Raw genomic sequence first — 18,405 nt, 5'->3', positions numbered from 1 at the left:
TTGCCAGGGAAAATGACTACATGGATTTGTCATCCTTTGTGATGAATGATATTCTTGAATAGACTACTAGACTTCTAGAAATGTCCTCTTACAGATCAGATCCAATGTTTATCAGTTATAGAAAAGGATACATCGCAACCCTCTACTGATGGTGCATATACGCAGTATGAGCATTTCTCGATAGGACACTGCTACAGCATCCCTGAAAACATTCCTGCATGGTTAGGGGAGTAGGTTTGGCAGGTGATATGAATGTGTGTATCTGCAAGCAATGCAGTGATGTGCAGTAAACCTTGAGCATCCTGTGTGCATATTTACAGTAAAGGGAGACACAGAGAGAGAGAGAGATCCTGGAAGAGGGTGGAGCTTTAAAGAATTTATGAAACTAGTTTTGTTCAGCACATCCCTCTGCAGTTACCATCCTTTTCCTACAGATAGCAAATATATGTTCCCTGTTTTTACTATCCAAGTTCACTGCAGGCATTACAGTGTGCCTCCTGAAGGTAAGGAGAATGCCGTGTAAGACAATCTCTGACATTCCTGTGTCCCTCTCTTTCTTTTAGCAGGCATGCCATGCTGAAGTTCTCCCTTAATGAGGCCCTCCTGGAGCTCCTGCTTGTGTTGTTGCTGGGGTTGCATGTCCTAGCCGTGTGCCCCTCCATGTGCTCCTGCGGCCATAGCCACAGGGAGGTAGACTGCTCCGGGAGGGGTCTGAGACAGTTGCCTGAGGGCCTGCAGCACAACATGCGCTCCCTCAACTTGTCCCACAACCGATTTCACAACCTGGACGGCCAGCTCACCGCATACACCCACCTTCGCTTCCTTGATTTGTCTCACAACCGGCTGAGCCACCTGCCCACCGGATTACCACGCTCCCTGTGGCACCTTTACGCCGCCTGCAACCGCCTCCAGTTTCTCGACAAGAACGATACGGTCTACCAGTGGAATCTGCGAATGCTTGACCTCTCCAACAACAAGCTGGAGCGCGCCATCTTCATCAACAATACACTGACCAATCTGTGCACGCTCAACCTAAGCCACAATCACTTCTGGACTTTGCCCACCAACATGCCTGCACACCTGGAGACTATTGACCTGTCCCACAACTTGCTTGTGAAGGTGCTGCCGGGCTCTCTGGACCGGCTCCTCAGACTAACTCACTTATATCTACATGCTAACCGCTTTTCCATGCTGCCCTATGGAGTGCTGGACAAGATGACATCACTTAGAGTCGTGACTCTGGGAGACAACCCTTGGGCCTGTCACCTTTATGCAGACATCACCTACTTACTCTCCTGGACTCAGCATACCCCTGCCCGCGTCCTTGGCTGCCCCTGCCACACCCAGCCTGTCTGTGGAGGGGTGCGCCCTGGCAGGACCGGAGGGTGGCACTTTGCCTCCTATAACCTGCCCCCCCTGGCAGCGAGTGCCCAGGACATGAGCTCCGTGCCCTCTGAGGCCAGTGTCACCGGGTGGTGGTACTTGTCTGTTTCTGCTCTGTTAAGCACCTCACACACCCCCAAAGACACCACACAGCACCACCCCTTCACAGCCACACCCATCGGCATCTCCACGCTGCCACCCAGAAGCACAGGCACACACCTACCTATTAATCCCCTTTCTGCCGCAGAGTACATGCTCCACACTAATTCCCATCTCACCTCTGGCACAGAGGAAGCCTCACCCACTCACTCCTTCCACACCACCGACACAGACTTCATTACTGAAACTCCAATCAGGGCTGACGCGACGCTGGCCACGGACCGGTTCTTAACAACAGAGAGCCCCTCCATCCAAAAAAAGAAAACAACCACTCTTCGTACCAGGAGTGTCAGGAGGCAGAATCAGTCCCTTCCTAATGGCATCAGCAACAGCAGCCCAGCTCTTGCTACCTGCTACTTGCTCCTTTTCCTGCACAGCCTGGGGCTTCTGTCTCTCATTCTGCACCAAGCCCTCTGAAAGACAAACGAAAAACACTGACAGCTTAGTGTTAAGTCTGCATATGAATTTACAGCACAAACAAATCCAGCACACATGCTGTAGGAAACTTTTGTTTAACTGTTGTGCGTATTACTGGCTTTCTCTTGAAAAAGGCCATTTACAACACTAAGGCTTTATGACAACTTTCATAATCCCTACTGTTCTGAGTAGGGAATGGAGCTACATTTATGATAACTGGTCAAAAAACAATGCATTTCCTATTCTAATAACACTTTTAACAAGCCTCCACTTGAACGCAGTCACTGATTAAAATAAAAAATAAAAAAATACATTGTAATGAATATAGCTAAGCACATGGTGGCACTGTACATTCAGGTTATTATGGAACTGAATGTAACCTGGTGCTCATCTGCAACTACTAACTGAGGTGCTGTCCAGTACATATTATGACCTACAAATTATTGTGTGTCTTTGATTTTTATTCTTCCAAATTTTCCTAAACTATGGGCTGGATTGGACAGATGTCCGCTTAGTCATGGTGTGCTCAGATCTTTTTATTTTATATTGGTGGCATTAGCTTTCAAATATGTATGATGTAAATCAAAGATATTTTGACTCTCATGCCTATAGGTGTCCTTGATGCCTGCCTGCTTGTTTTATGTAACAAACCACATCACTCACCAGAGGAACAATCTGTTTTGGGGACAGGGTGTATCTAAGAAACCGGTCATGACATGTACATAACAGGGAGCAGCAGAGAGGGGGGAAAACAAATGGACAGTGTTGCGTCACTATCTTTAACAAACTCTGAGTGGCGAGCACTGCTTCTGTATTTTGATCACATCTCAGACTTAAGTGTCCTTCATGATTCAGTGGCGCTCGTGAAAATGATCTGCATGGTGATTGAACGTTCCAGGAATGCTAACCTACTACTGTATTGCCGCAGAGCATTAAAGCACAGACAGATTTTTTTTTGAAATGTTAAGATATTCCAATCTTGATTGCATTAAGCGTAAATAACAGTGATGTGCCAGCCTTCAGGTTTTTACATTTTAGAAATACCTACCTAATGCCAGATAGAAGGAAATGCATCTCAGCAAGTTGCATTTGATAAACTTATGAAGAATATAGTGCCAGGGAAGCACTTTCTGTGAAGTTGAATAAAACGTGCTGAGTTATCTACACCTTTTAATGATCTTTCTTTTTACACCACATTTTTCTTCATTTTACACTGGAAGATCAATGTTTTTTCATTTCAAACTGTTCTTGAAAATTATGTCTCAGGGGAGAGGGCAGACAAACTCAACATATTCCGTGAGTCTTTGACATGGATGTCAACCCTCATGGGGACTGAAGTTAAAAATAAACAAGGTTATAGAAATCAAACTCATTAAACAGTGACTTATTCAGATTTTATTAGCAAGCATAGACTTGTTTTTAAGTATATTTATTGAGGGAAGGTTCACTAAGCGCAAAAGCACTTACTCCAGTCATATTCTTAATTTATCACACCTGGAAAATGCCCAGAACAAACACACAGTCTTATCTGTTGGTCACTGAGCAATCACTCTGGAATATCATGTCTACGTTTAAAATCAAAGATCGGTGAAAAATGATCTACTATGTGCAGAAATACATTGTGGAAGAGAGACTAAACCAGAAGCACATGCTCTATATTTTATCATTGTCCCAAAGAGAAGAGAGAAAATGCACATGCAGGAACATCTGTGACACAGAAACCAGGGCTCCCTCCAGGCACTGTGTGGCACAGGGAGGTGTGAGCCTGGTGAACAGGTGACCCTGTGGTTCAGTTAGGCGCAGCCTAGAAGAGCAACATGGAGTCACTGTCACCACCCACACTTTTAATGATGAACATCTGACGTAATGTTGGTTGGGCCATGGATCATACCTGGACAGCTAGCCATAAAAGGAATGAAAATGAAAATACACACTTAGAATAGAAAATACTACTACAACTGGATAAACAGATAACTAGTTATTTGGTTGATGACAATCAGATAATGTAGTGAAATGATTTGACAAAGAGTAATACAAGATAAAAAAAGTAAGAAAGAGTGAACAAAATGAACAGATCACTTTATCTACACCAGCCTTCATACTGAAAACTCAAACACCTGCTGAATACATCCTGTGTATTTATAGCTCAGCAACAGAAGCCAAAACAGAAAGAAACCTGTGGTTGGTGTGCTGTTTATTTATAAGCACCATTCAAGACTTAAAGAGCGTTAACATGGTTTTCATTTCTCCCCTCAAGTCTAACTTTCTCATCAACCAGTATCTTTACTTAATAACTTATTAACAAAAAATAATCATTATTGAGTCCCCTAAATGGATATATTTCTTCCAGTATAAAGTACTATTGACCAACAAGCCAGAGAGGTTTCCACTGTAGAACTAGTTTATGAGACATAAAAAGACAAAGGGAGGATGAAGTAACAGATTCTTGTTCTGAATTCTGAAGTTTGCCACAGGGTGGAGAATTATAAGTAAGTTTTGTTTACATTGTTTTTAACTGTGAAGTTTAGAACAAACAACACAACCAATGAACTATTGCAGCTTTCATACATTCTAAAACTCAAGGAGATTCATCTCCATAACAGATACATGATATATATGTTTTTATCTTTCTGCCTCCCCTTGCAGAACTTTTAAAACAAGTGCTGCAGGTGCCAGTGCCAGCCAGGGCCTGCTTGCCAATTATTTTCTCTGTAGACAACACAAAGTAATGTCAGATCTCTCTTCTGGCTTCTCCTAATAACTGACAAGGTGTAGAAGGGTAGCATCATTTACTGCTGCCATGCCTCCCCTCTTCATCTCTCCACCCGGCCCTATTTTGAGTGTGCTGCCTTCTTTCTTTCAGCCACACGCAAGAAGACTCACCATATATATGAAATTGGTATATATATATATATCAACACGGTATATCACACACATTTTTATACAATCTTAATGCAGGCAATCATGGGGTTTTTTTAAAATTATTTTTTATACAGTGTGTATGTATGTATCATTGCTGAAAAAGTAAATTTTCTCTGTTTTTGCAGCTTACAAAGCTGGCTCACCGCCAAGCTAACATGTTCTTTGAGCTGGTTTGGAATTGAACCTTCTTTTCTGAGACTGTATACAATAACAGAGAGTCCAGGAAAGCCCAACATTTTAGCTGTTCCCCTTACAGCAGCCTGCAGAAGTCATACAGTCTTTCTGTTCAGTAAGAGAGACTAGAAGGCCACTGTAGGAGAACCCGTGGGTGACTTTAGACTCACTGCTCCTAAAAGGAAGAGACTTTTGAACCACCTCCGTGGGTACTCAATAGACAAAGGCACATGAACACAAATGACATCAGCTACTCTTACATGTGCTCAAAGTGCCCTCTTGTGGTGGTGGGATGGAAATTAATGTTTATCCCAAAACACTATAGTCAGAGACAATTCTCTGAGAGATTGTGATCTTCACCAGGACACAACATGCCCCTGAGGGAGATTATTCTCAAGGACATCTCGAGAAATAAAAAGGATCTCACTACTGTTTAGAATACACAAAAAAAGTAAAATCCTTATGGAGCAAAATGTTGTTTACTGCAATGACAGGGCTTGGTAATTCAAACACGCAGCTAATTTTCAGATATGGAATAAAAATGCATCTAAGAACTGTGAGCAGACACATTTGTGTCAAGATCTTTGGAATTTTCTTTGAACAATGTGAATGATATTCTTCTCCCAAAATGTCACACTCAAACAGAAAATAACAAACAGACAGAGAGGAAAAGATGAAGGAGAGCTCCTCATGGCACTCAAGGGCAACCTTTCACAGACATGAGAAAATCACAACAATTACTGTGGATAACCAGCAGCCTACAGACCTATTGTACACATAATGTAATGGCCATTATCGTGGACCATCATGATAGACCAAAGCTTGCAGACATACTGATGCATGCCTAGTGGCAAGACAACTGCAGCACGCTTACGGATAAAATACTGGCTGCCAGTTTCAACCTCCTTAGAGCCTGTGTCACAATATCAATTGTGACCCAGAATTAGGCTGGTACCCAACCAAAGGATGCTCAAATGCAGATAAAGTTTATCTGATAAACCTAATCTGTATTGACAGCTTTGGTCTTTATGCCAAGGCTCACCATCTTTTTGAGCCAAGAGCTATGTTTTCCAGTCTGGTCACTGAGTGGCTGAAAAGCAAAACAATCTGGAAGTAGGAATCTGGAAGAAATAACAGGGCATACTCTAGCAGTTGTAAGACTGATGAGACAGGCAAAATTCTACCCTGCAACATAGTGGGAGGAAGCTGAGGATATGGTATCTCTCGCTCTTGTCTCAATGGCACAGACAAGGCAAGGTCAGTGTTAAGGTCAGTGGTTGCAGAATAGGAAGTGGTTGGCAACTGAGAGAAAATATGGTGGCAGCCGGTTTGGGAAAGAAATAAAGTAAAAAGGAAAGGAGATAAAAGGCTGGTAAAAAAAAAAACAAAGAATGAGCCAGGAGACAGAAAGCACCACTTAGCTGGTGTGTCCAGAGAGGCCTGCTTGCTGCACCATTTTTAGCCTCTGAGGCATAACATATGCACTCATATAAACAAACTCAGAGAAAGTTAATAAAACTGGGTGTACGAGTTCTTCAGGCTACTAATCCAAAGGTTTACTGTGTACTGTTTTTGTCCGTGGAACAGCAACAAATGTAGCTGCATACATGCATGAGTGTTAAAAACTGTTCTGTCTTAAAACTGTTATAAAGAGGAAATCGTGAGTGTGTGCTGCACATTTGCATGATAAGCCAGGGAGCACGGTGCACAGCTGTCCTGGGGAGGATTCCAACAAAATGGGCTTTAATGTATTTTGAGAGAGAGAGAGGGGGAAAAGATTTGGGGACAGCAAGCTCGAAAGTATGCTCATATTAGAAACAATGTTGAATTTAACTTGTTCAACCAACGCAAAACCTACACGACTGGGACAGTTTCATATTCAGTCTCTGTATGAGAAGGGGTATACTGCTCTCCATAAGGTCAACAACATCCACATCTTTCTCCCCTCTGCTGACTGTACAGGTGATAGGATGGCTTCTCGTGGTGCTTTAATGCCACTCGTCATCATCTGTAACACACAGCTCTCTCTGCAGTCGTACAAACAGCAGCCGGAACATTCCAGGGAGCAGCAGGGGCATGAGCTTATCTCCCAGACCAGTGGAGCAGGTAAATGATGTCGTCATCATCCACTTGTGTTGAAGCCTGATTGGTCTAAGAAGCCCCCACATTCAAATGGTCTGTTAATACTGAGGTCAAAAATGCAAGTCAACTTGCTTGGTCTAGCTTTCTAAAACAGAAATATGTGTAATATCATTCATTCTGGAAAACTGTTGGATCCTTTTTTCATGCAGTATGTGGGGATTTTGTAAAACTCTGAGGAACAATCTGTGAACTTTTGGGGAACTACAAGCTATTTTGTGGTACCTTGAGGTGCTTTTTGGCACTTGGTACAAGGGAGTACTGCATTTAGTTAAAATTTGCATGGATAATTTGCAAGTATCAAGGAGCCTTATGCATTTTGGATATTTCAAAAGTCAATATTAGAGTTTCAGTTTTTAATCATGTGGATGTCTGAATATCACAGTGGCCCATCTACCTGGAATGCTAGTGCGTAGCCTCTGGCACAGCTTAATTAACTCATCTGCGTAGTTACAGAAGGCATAATGGGGGAGAGAAATCACTCATCACCAGAACATCCTTCCTCCTGATCTCACTTCAAACAGTTTCTCTTTGTGGTGACAACTGTGCGCATTCCCAGTAATTCTCACATATTATCTGTTGATGTTTTTCTTCAACCACCCTTTGGAAAATGCACAAAATCAATCATGAGAACAGAATTTTTTATTTATTAAATACACCAATCTACAAATAAACAATCCTCTGTGGCTGAAGTAGACTTTTCTAAAATGCTAAGTTATTCTAGGCAAGATGAAAGAGCAGGTAGACTGCAGTTTGGTGGGTGGCTAATTCCTGAAATAGGACTGTCAATTATGCATGTTTCGGTCTGGCTCTCTCCCTGCAGTCTGAGAGGTGCTTTAGCTCATCAAAGAAGAAGCAGAAAGGAGAGGACACTAGAGGGAGACAATTTGTTCACATCTGCAGCCTTCTCCACAGCTTTCCTCTGGATTCTGAATTTCACTGTAATAGGCCCTCCTGAGAAAAGCAAAGATCACTCAATCCACAGTGATCAATATGAAATAATTCACAAAATCCAAAGGATAAACTTAAGTGAGCAGAGTGAGAGTGTTTGAATAATAGCCATAACAAATTCATATAAGTGATAGAAAGTATTTCCTCTGAACTCCCTTTTAATGTTGGAATAACATACAGTGGATTATTTCACAAGTCAGTGCATGCTTAAAACACACGGTGAACCTCTGTGCAGTTATGCAAATGATGTATCAAAATGTAAAATCCCTGTAGTCTTTAAGTTTCACTTTAAAATACGGATCACTATCAGAAGTGATTTGTCGTCAACAGTATTTATGTCTCCAGAGATTTAAAGATTGAAAATATGTTTTGTGTTTCACACACAGAAGATGTTTAGGAATCTGTGTGGGGAAAAGAGGTTTTCCATGATCCAAGAACAATTTCTTCAAGGTCAAGTCTGAGGCTGTAAAATGATTGCTGCAACAGGAAACAGGATGCCTCTTCTCAAAACAGCATCTCATAACACTGTCAGCCAGTCTGTTGCTTCTCTCACTTTCTTTTTCCCCTCAGCTCTTTCACACACTATCAATTTTACTTCTCTCTCAATCCCCAAATCCTCCAGTTTTCATGCAAAGGCTCGGTTAGTTACAAGCTTTTTTTGCATGCTGAGTTTCCTCTCTATTGAGAAGCGGTTCATCTTTCAGCGCTGAATACAGGCTACAGTGACAGTGATACAGCGATATGAAATCTTTACATTTCCCTCAAATCTAAAGTAAATAGTGAATTATGATTCAACATAGACGAGTTCAAAGCACGTCGTGTGGTATAAGAAGCTGTCTATTTCTTGAAATTCTTCATCCAGTCATTAATCAAAATAGCTTCAGTGAACGGCTGTCACCTTTATAAACACTTCCAAGCCATGATTATGTTACTGTGTGACCCAACATCACCTTCACCTTTACTGTTTACAGTAAAATATAGCCCTTCGGTTTCCTCCTCACTCAGTACTAAATGCTCAACTGCTCCAAAGGCATAGCTGTCAGAGTGCCTAAAGTTGCTTAAAGAAGGATAAACATTTTAGGCACTTTCATCAGGCAGTGGTGGCCGCTCAGATTAGAGGGAGAACACCCCTCAATTTAGAAATCTGCACCTTTCTCCTTCAGTCAGTGTAAAAAAGATCTAAACCTTGGACTAGTGTTGTCCGTGACATGGGAAAGATATTTGCTGAAATATGTGCTAGTTGACTGCCGTACCAGTCTTAGATTTTAAATAAAATTACGTGTGTCTGCTGTGGCATCAGGTTGTTTTGGGTTCAAATCTGGTTTGCAACCCTTGATCAGATGTTGTTAAAAGCCACGCCTGTAACGTACCTTTTCTGTCACGTTTGACTTTGCTTTCTTCATGGTGAAACAACAGTGAATAGGAAGGCCCTGATAACAGCGTTCAAAAAGCAGAATAATTCCCAACCACACCAGGACCCCAGTGTTTTTATTTGAGCATAAAACAGAAGTTGCTCTTCATGTGTTAAATACACTGTGATTTTTGCACACCTTGTGATGGGCTTTAAAGCCATGCTGTACCTCAGAGTTCATATTCCACGTCATTTTATAACCCCCCCCCCCCCGCTCTTCTCTCTCTGCAGCTGCATGAGGGCATGTGATTTTCTTACATTCACATTTAAGGCATACGCTGTAGGACACCGCCACACATTTGACAACTTACAAAATGCAACACAAAAACAATCCTTAATGTATCGCCAAATGGCACGGGACAGAACAACAGTGGATAAAAGTCAGAATGGGAAATAACGTTTCACACAAGGTGTCATGTTTCCATCTTCCTTGACACTCCTGTGCTACAAGGAATTGCCACCAATTGCTTCTATACATTTGTTTCAGTAATACAGACAGCTGCAGTGTGGAGTGTCCCCCAACTAATGACAGAGTTTTAGCTGTTAAACTGTCAAAAGTGCTGTTATTTGGGTTTTATCTAAGTCATTGTTTGAACAACATGCTGCTTGGCTAGATAAGAAATACCCTCTGGTAGTGCTCTGAACAGTCAGCACAGAGAGGCCTATTCAAAAAACTTCACTGGATGTGAATAATGAAATAAGATCACTTGTCACGTTTCATGCAGAGCTTGGAATGTTTTGTTGTAAGTACTCTCATGCCAACTTGAATGAAAACTGTATTTTTATAGACTGTATTGTCTGAGTTCTGTGAGCAGTAATCAGGCATAGATACAAACAAATGTATAATTCATTATTTAGAACATAATTTCTACATGAGGTTTTTATTCTTATGTTCTATTGACAGCATGCTGTGCAAATAATGTACAAAAAAAAATTCCCACCGCAAATATTATGCTGTTCATTTAGTCATTCATTTCTTATCCTGCTTCTTCTTCTTCAGGGTCATGAGGGTGCAGAGCCAGCTTATCTCCACATACATTGTGCAGCTCGTTACAGGTCATCTACATGAAAAGATCCATAATTACTCCACCGTATGTATGAATATCATACTTTATAGATCCCCATAGGAAGATTCCTTGTTGGCTTTCCTAATGAATATAGCCGTTAAAGGTCAGACCTCAGGGTCAGCTACAAAGATTCAGTATCTTGCTCAGGGAGCTTTTCCACGGGATTTAAACCTGGGTGAACACAGATTTTATGGCTCAGGGGCTGATGTGTATTCTGAGCTGTGTTTGAAAGCGTTCAGTGTAACACATTTTAATTTATTATGTGTACTGTAACCTTGTTAATAAATACAGACTTGCATTGTTGATACTATAGCATGATTGTGATGTCATGTAAGTCATAAGAAATATAAATGCTCCAACCAAAAATCACCTCTTTTTGGCAAATGTATGGTGTCACTTTGCACTGATAGCATTATCTGCCACTCAAATACTCTGTTTCCTGGAGATAAAACATTCAGTTATTGTTGTTTGTATTAAATTATTCTTCTATTATAAACTAATCTGCTTGCTTTCCTTCACCATTTTTAAATAAAACATGCTTGCTGCACAATGTCAATTTTCCGTTTTGCTTCACATTGTATGCAACTTTTAGCTGAATGAAACCTTATCTTATTTCTTGGCAAAACACTTGTGAGCCATCACAATAAGGATTATCTAAATATTCACAGGCAAATAGGAACTGACCCACTTTTTGCTTCTTTCTGAGGGACTATATTACATGGCGGTAGAATAATAAATTATTGTAATTAATGATTAAAAAAATTTGCCCCCCTGCTTTGTAAACGTCCACCTTTCAGTTAATAATATTACGTAAACATAACTAATTAAGAACAATACTTCTTGAACAAAGTTTTTGTTTATTTTTTTATTTTATTTACAATGAAATGTGTCCACTGATTTAGAGAAGCAATAAGCCACTTTCACCTCTAGTGGCTTATTGCTTAATTAAATGACAAATCGGAGGATTGGTTTGCAGATTGCCTGAATTGACGTCAATTGGATTGGTTAGGTGACAGAGGCAGGCTCCGCCCCCTGTGGGCCAAGGTAGAGCATGGTGAGAGAGGGAGGAGGGAGCAGGGGGCTGAGCTGATCCCACGTGTGACGCTTTCATTCCCGGCTCAGTAATATTCTCATAGCGGGGCTTTGCATATCTCCTGCCGTATCTGTGTGTGTCTGTCACTGTGACTGTAGTTCCCAGCCTATAGTTTGAAATAGATATGGAAGGAGACGGCAGTCAAGCCACATCCGGAAGCCTAAATGATTCACAACATGACCCGGGGTAAGAATCTTTTTAAATGTATTCCTAAGGTACGATTTTTTTTCATGTTACAACATCTTGGAGAGGACTTCGACTGCCGTGCTGGATTCGTCCCCACAGTACGCACTTAAACCGTGCACGGGTCTGTTTCCAGATGCAGTTTTAAGGACCCGAGCTTTGTAGCGAGAGTGGCCTCCCCCTTTCATGTCGATAGACTATAATTACTAAGCGCGAATGTGTTTTCATAGTCTTCCTTTATCCTTTAAGGTCGCTTTTAGAAGTAGTTAGTCGTCAAAATGGCCGAACTGACATCTGGACTCACTTCTGTTGTGTTTTCCCCTTACAGTAAAATGTTTATCGGTGGCCTCAGCTGGCAAACCTCACCAGGTGAGACTGTTATTCTCTTTTACACCGTATCCAGTATTTCTTGTTGTTTTTGTCGCTGTGACTGAGTGCTCGTTGTGGCTACTGACGGTGTATGTGCGAATGTGCACTGTGCAGTAGTGTACTGTATGGGATATCTCACTAGTGTGTGCGCACGATGTTATTTTTGATCTCCGTCCATCTGAAGTCCTCTATTCGACCCCTACGCGCATCGCGGGGTGTTTTTGAAATACAGTGACAACAGCATGCCCATATGTTTCTGTCAAATGACCCGACATATTTTCTCTGTTCACAGACAGCCTTAGAGACTATTTTAGTAAATTCGGAGAAATAAGAGAATGTATGGTGATGAGAGACCCCACGACAAAACGTTCAAGGTAAATATGGGGCTTTTCTACTTTTCCTTCCCAGTGCATGTAGCGATATCGCTTACTTTGTCCGTGTTTAGTATTAATCCAGCGTGTATGTGTGTGTCTCTATGTCCGCGCGCGCACGTGTTCGTGTGTGTCCCCGTGTGCGCGCGCCTGCGTGTGGTTTCACAGCAAGCCAGATAAGCTTAAATGCTCACTGCTGTAAAGCTGCAGCCGAATGCAATTTGACATTGACTTTGTGACTGCACCACAGTGTTGGTGTAGTGTCGTCTCATATTGTAACATACCAAAATAATCATCAGAATTGTCCTCAGTTTCTCTTTCAAATCTGCCACAAGAACTCCATAATGTGGATTTTAAAATGCATTTACAGAGAAATGTTGTAACAATAATAAGGTCATTGGAATATTATGCCCATTGTAATGCAGATAATTGTGGCAAGTTGCAATATTTTTCATCATTTGTATTTGCAAGAAACAAAATGTATTGTAAATTTTTGTTTTGTATGTAGGCTTTGCATTTTAACGTTGTTGTTGTTGTTGTCGTCTTTTTGTCTTTGTTTTGCAGAGGATTTGGGTTTGTTACGTTTACAGATGCTGCCAGTGTAGATAAAGTCTTAGCCCAACAACACCACGAATTAGACTCAAAGACGGTGAGTTAATTGTATCTGCACATTTTATTTCTTGTTTTGTGTTTGCACTGTTCTGCCCTGTCATAACTGAGTGACTTTTAACTGCCCGAGGCCTTGTGGAGAAACACCTCTTAAGGTTAACAGGCTGGGTGGATCAAGGTCATGTATAAAGGCTAAATGTATGATGGGCCCTTCAACACTAAGCTTAGCAATAAAACACAACTCCAGGGTGAATATTATATGTGTTCACTTTCACTTCTCTGGATGAATGGGACTGACACGCCCCCTTCTTGTTGCAGCCACATGTGCAGTGTGCACATATCTCATGTTCCACTGAAGGGCGTGCTGTCTCATGCCTGCTGCCTTGCTACTGTTTGACCCGGCAGATATTGCATTGTGTCACGCTTGATGCACTGATACTGCAAGTGGGGAAAAATAGGTTTGACACACCCCAAAACAATACTGCCTTGCTGTCAGAGTTCTGTATTTGTCAGTAAACTAAATTAAAGCAGAATTAAACAACTTTTTAAACTACAAAGATCTTATTCAAACTAATTTGCTTACTTGGTTACTGTAATACAAAATAATAATTTGATAGGAATGGTGAAACAGTGTAACAGCAATTCGTGACCTTCTATAAGTGCGTGCTTAGTTTCAAAGAATTGTCTGAATTTACTTCCGTAAATAAGGCAATTGATTCACAGACACACACATACATGCGCGCACTGCATTGATGGAAAAACTTTGAACTATTGTAGATTCTAGTTGCCTTTTGAGATTTGTCAGTAGATGAATAATTAAAGATGCTAGTCATTTTTGAGAGATGTCTTACAGTGATGGATTAGACAGGGTTCAGCTGAAATTATATTTGTCTCGGATTTCTCCTTGGCATGTGTTAATATCTAGATATGCCAGCATACTTTTGGAAATGGAATAGTGCACGTTGAGAAAACATTACTATGTGTGCTACCCCGGCTGAAGGCGGCTCTAGATGGAAGTTTTTTTTTTAAGGATTTTGAAAGACAAATAGATTGTACTTCAGATGGCAGAATATATAATACACTCTGAAATCTGCATAGGATATGGCAAGTAATGTAAATTAAGTTTTGTTGTTCATTGTAAAAATATTCTAGAGCTCAAGAAGTGATTGGCACAGAAGTGAGAAAACTTGCCTTTTGTTGTTGTTGTTGTTGTTTATATTCTTTCGATTGCAAAGTTTAGAGAAATGTGGCTGTTCTTTTTTTCTTTTAATTAGTTTTTCTAACAGCTCAGTGATGGAGGCGCTACTTCTCCAAATGGGCTTATGGGTTGAGTTTTCAACTTTTCTGAAAAATAGTTATTCACCATCAAACAAAAGACACACACACCTTTACAAAATGAATGATAACACTAGGTCAAAATACATGATGGGGCAAAAACATGGTGGGCATACGGTGGTAAGGTTATTAGTCCCCCGTCCCCCACCCCGAAAACGATCAGACCCATCCTGTTACGTTTTTGTCTCAGGTGGGTCTCACTGATACTTTGCGCTTTAGTTGTGCTTTAGTGTTCCTGAGTGGATGGATTCTAAATGTTGTGTCTGAAGCTCTATCAGCTCTTTTATTGTGTTATGGGAATATGGGTGACAGCTACACACAGCAGTGCTTCTGTTGTGAATCAGTGAGTACAGAGAGAAGACAAGGTTCTTGGCAGTGAAATGACCAGTAAGTACGACTGATGGCATTGCAAAACTTGCAAACATCTATAGAAGGGAGTACGTAGCAGCAGGTTAAGGGGCTACTTCAAAGGGTAATGATACATAAATACTTAAATGCAGAAATAGTTAAATTCTTGGTACATTTTGGATTATTCTGTTAAGATATTCATTGGATTAAACTTGATGACCTTGTGCTCATACCACAGTCTCAAACCACTGCTACTTCTGTGTTGCAACTGACTTCCATTGCAAAATATTTTTTTCACCCATAAGATAAAGGTCTTTTTTTTTCTTATCTTTTTATTATATTGAAGTTACCAAACTTTTGCCTACAGCTCATACGTAACATCATTTTCAAAATGTAAAATATTGGTGACCTATTTTCTTATGTATTATGCTGGAGTAAAAACACAGGTTTTTCTTGCTCCTCTGAAGCATATTAAGTGGAATGCAAATTCTGTAACGTGAAACTACCTTTTTGTGACTGTGGATCGCCACCCCTGTTTTGTATCCATATTAAAAGAGAGAAAAAACTTTGCAGCTACATACATATGTATGCAAACAATTGTATTATATCACACTTATTGTTGGTTATTGATCATATTTGGCAGACTTATGTCATACTCTTCCGATTTGACAGCACCTCATCCTGAGAACTGAACAGTGACATTTTAAGGTCTGGCATCCAATCATAATTCTCTCTGAATTGTGGCCTTAGTGTACAGACACAGCAAGTAACTTGAGGCTTATTGTGAAACTTTTTATTATATTTATCATACCTCTGTCAGGTATTATCTTTCCTTTAAAAAAAACAATGTTTTGGAAGTGTTGTTTTTTTTTGAAAATGTTTAAAGTATTTTTTGGTGCTTTTTTCTGCCTATTAAATAGAATGCAGTGGAGAGCTGACAGGAAATGAGGGAGAGAGATAGAGAGAGGCCTGGCTGGACTCGATCAGGGGACGTTGTGATTACACGGTCAGCGTCTTAAACCCTTAGGCCACCAGGCTGCCCAAAATAAATTGTTTTTAATGACCATTAACATAATCATATTGGATGGTGACTTTCACACAGTCTACATTTAAAAGTTATGGAGCCAAATTAGATTTGCATTTCTGTCTTGACGTTAATTAAACAATTTTTTTGTGTGTGATTTATTTGTTTTGTTTCCATGGCCATGTATTTTGTCTTCATAGCTCCCAAACCTGAAATATATTGATGATACTGATAGTTCTGTAATAATGGGGATACCTAATAGCTTCCTCATAACAGACAATAATGTGAAGCCATGTGTTGTTGTTTTTTGACGGACATTGTTGTAAGTGTTTTACAGTGTAATTGACATACCAAAGACCCGTTGACTCAAATACATGCAGAAATTGATATTTCCTTGCTGCTAATGTGCTGTTGTTTATCCATCAGTGTGCAGTAGAAGATTACAAACCTAGCTGTCTGCGTTGTTATCCTCACTATTAGTCATTGGGCTTTATCTGCTGTGCTGTTGTATATCTTAGCATTCATTCTATCAAGATTGCATTGCATTAGGATCTATCATATCTCTTATAAAGTTTCTCAGTGCTAATGGAAAGAATGAACCAGTCTAGCATATGTGGACGGTTCTTGATGCGTTTGCAGATGTTGGTTTGATACAGGCCTCCTACTTTTGCAGTGCTTGGATGAATCCTTACCAGTATGTTTGTCCCTAGTAACCTTGAAAGGAGTGAGTGGCTGGAGGTACTGTGACTGAACAAGTTGAGTCATGTTATTTGTACAGGGAAAGTGGAAATCTTATCTAATTTCTATTTGTTTATCTCCATTGTTATTTTATAGATATAGTTGGATGTGCGTATTAAATCATTTAATACTTTGGCAAAAAAAGCATTTCAGTATGGATCATCATTTTTCCATAATGTTTATTGTAGTTGAGCTGTAGAAACAGTGTAACTGCAACCAAAATGCCAGGATGGGCGAAGGTAGGCACACCATCACAGGCTTCCTCTTCTGCTTTTTGTCCGGTTATGAAAACACTCAGACTAGGATGAATGTGAATGAGACATATGGGGAAGCACAGCCCAGGGCTTCAAAACACACATGCTCGTAATTCAGAACATATTTACCATTTTTCATGATGCTTTGTTCAGTTTAGAAATATGCAGCTCAAAGCATCTGTTCCTGAAGATGAACGGGAGATTATAGTACATGATTTTGCATTTGAGAAGTAACAGTTGAGAGCTTAACAAGACAGTAGATTGATTCCAGGTTGACGTTTGTTATTGTTTTACCTAAAGCAGTGACAGTAATTTAAAAAAAATAATAAAATGTGATAAAATATTTAGCAGGGCTAGGTGGACCTACCAAATGTTATATTTGAAAAAAAGCCTTTATTGAATGACCCCAGGTCAACCTATACTCGCAGTTTTGATGTTGTAGGTAAGGCAGGAAACAACCCAAGAGCAACGGAGGAGAAAAGGAAAGGATGAGCAGCTGTTCTGGGCCGATCTAAATTGTATTCATCATGTAGGATTTTTAAAGTCAAATCAGTGAGCTAAACTCTGACTGGCTCTTGTTTAAGTATAGCAGGTGCTCTGTCTTCTGCAGTTAATTATGGCTGAAGGCGTTATTAGTTCATGCTGTATCTGTCTCTTGTTGGTACAGAACATCAGATGATGGCAGTAATGTAATATCTTGTGTAATGCCAGTGAATCTGGATCATACTCATAATAGTGTAGCATATTTTTAAGAAGATAAAAAAGATGGCCAATTTTCTTGTTGAGCACGACATTGGTGAAATTCTCATTATTGATTTGAGGAGCATAACAAACTACCTTTCCAAGGTGTTATTCCACCGCGGAAATCAGTAAAGATTGACAGCCCAGATATGAAACATTTATGTTTTAATTTCTTGTCTATTTTGTTGGTATCACACATGCACACCTGTGGGCCTGCTCTCACACTTTAGTTGGGAGAAGCTGTAAGCTTTGATAAGCCTTTTCCTTTTAGCTTAAACACCACATCATCATGCTAGTGTAGATATGTCTTAAGAGAGAGGAAGAGAGTTTACCCAGGAGCTGCATTAATATATTAAATCCTTTTGTAAGATGTGAACTTAAGATATATGTGATCTCCCACAGTCGCATGCAGAAGCAGCCCTCAGAGACCCTATAGTTAAAGGCTGTGGAAGATAAAAGATGGTGGGCTAGGGTTGGGGAGATTCCTCTTGGTCTGTTCTCATTTATTATGTTGACATATCAGCCTGTATGATGTCTTAAGGATATCCACTTTTGTTATGTGTGAGAGAGTGTTTCGTATATATAACAATGGTGTATCGGAACTGTTAATTTGAAAAAGTCTTGTTAGGGTGATATAAAGAGGGTATAAGGTGAGCAAATACTTAAACATGCTCCACTGGAGAGGCCAGTTTTGACTTTGAGTGAGAAAAAAGCCCT

The 18,405-nt window shown here is 40.3% G+C and overlaps 2 protein-coding genes across 15 annotated transcripts in view; both read left to right on the top strand.

Moving 5' to 3' along the window:
- The first annotated feature begins 573 nt into the window (after positions 1-573).
- LOC123963775 (oligodendrocyte-myelin glycoprotein-like) lies at positions 574-1,959 on the top strand. Its single transcript, XM_046040818.1, has one exon. The coding sequence runs from the start codon at positions 574-576 to the stop codon at positions 1,957-1,959; it is 1,386 nt and encodes a 461-aa protein (XP_045896774.1).
- Positions 1,960-11,691: 9,732 nt separating this feature from the next.
- Positions 11,692-18,405, top strand: part of msi2b (musashi RNA-binding protein 2b) — a 256,557-nt gene continuing 249,843 nt past the window's right edge. For 11 of the 14 annotated variants that reach the window (XR_006823171.1, XM_046040319.1, XM_046040314.1 and 8 more), the window contains exons 1-4: positions 11,692-11,902; positions 12,228-12,268; positions 12,561-12,642; positions 13,204-13,288. Coding sequence is in view for 13 of the 14 variants with exons in the window: in XM_046040319.1 (XP_045896275.1) it covers positions 11,841-11,902; positions 12,228-12,268; positions 12,561-12,642; positions 13,204-13,288 (270 nt within the window). In the remaining variant the exon portion in view is untranslated. The remainder of the gene's footprint in view (positions 11,903-12,227; positions 12,269-12,560; positions 12,643-13,203; positions 13,289-18,405) is intronic. The other 3 variants (XM_046040313.1, XM_046040309.1, XM_046040308.1) reach the window with 1 other exon arrangement.

This window comes from Micropterus dolomieu, linkage group LG23 (assembly GCF_021292245.1).
Source record: "Micropterus dolomieu isolate WLL.071019.BEF.003 ecotype Adirondacks linkage group LG23, ASM2129224v1, whole genome shotgun sequence".
NCBI lineage: Eukaryota > Metazoa > Chordata > Actinopteri > Centrarchiformes > Centrarchidae > Micropterus > Micropterus dolomieu.
This window is presented reverse-complemented; position numbering and strand designations above follow the sequence as displayed.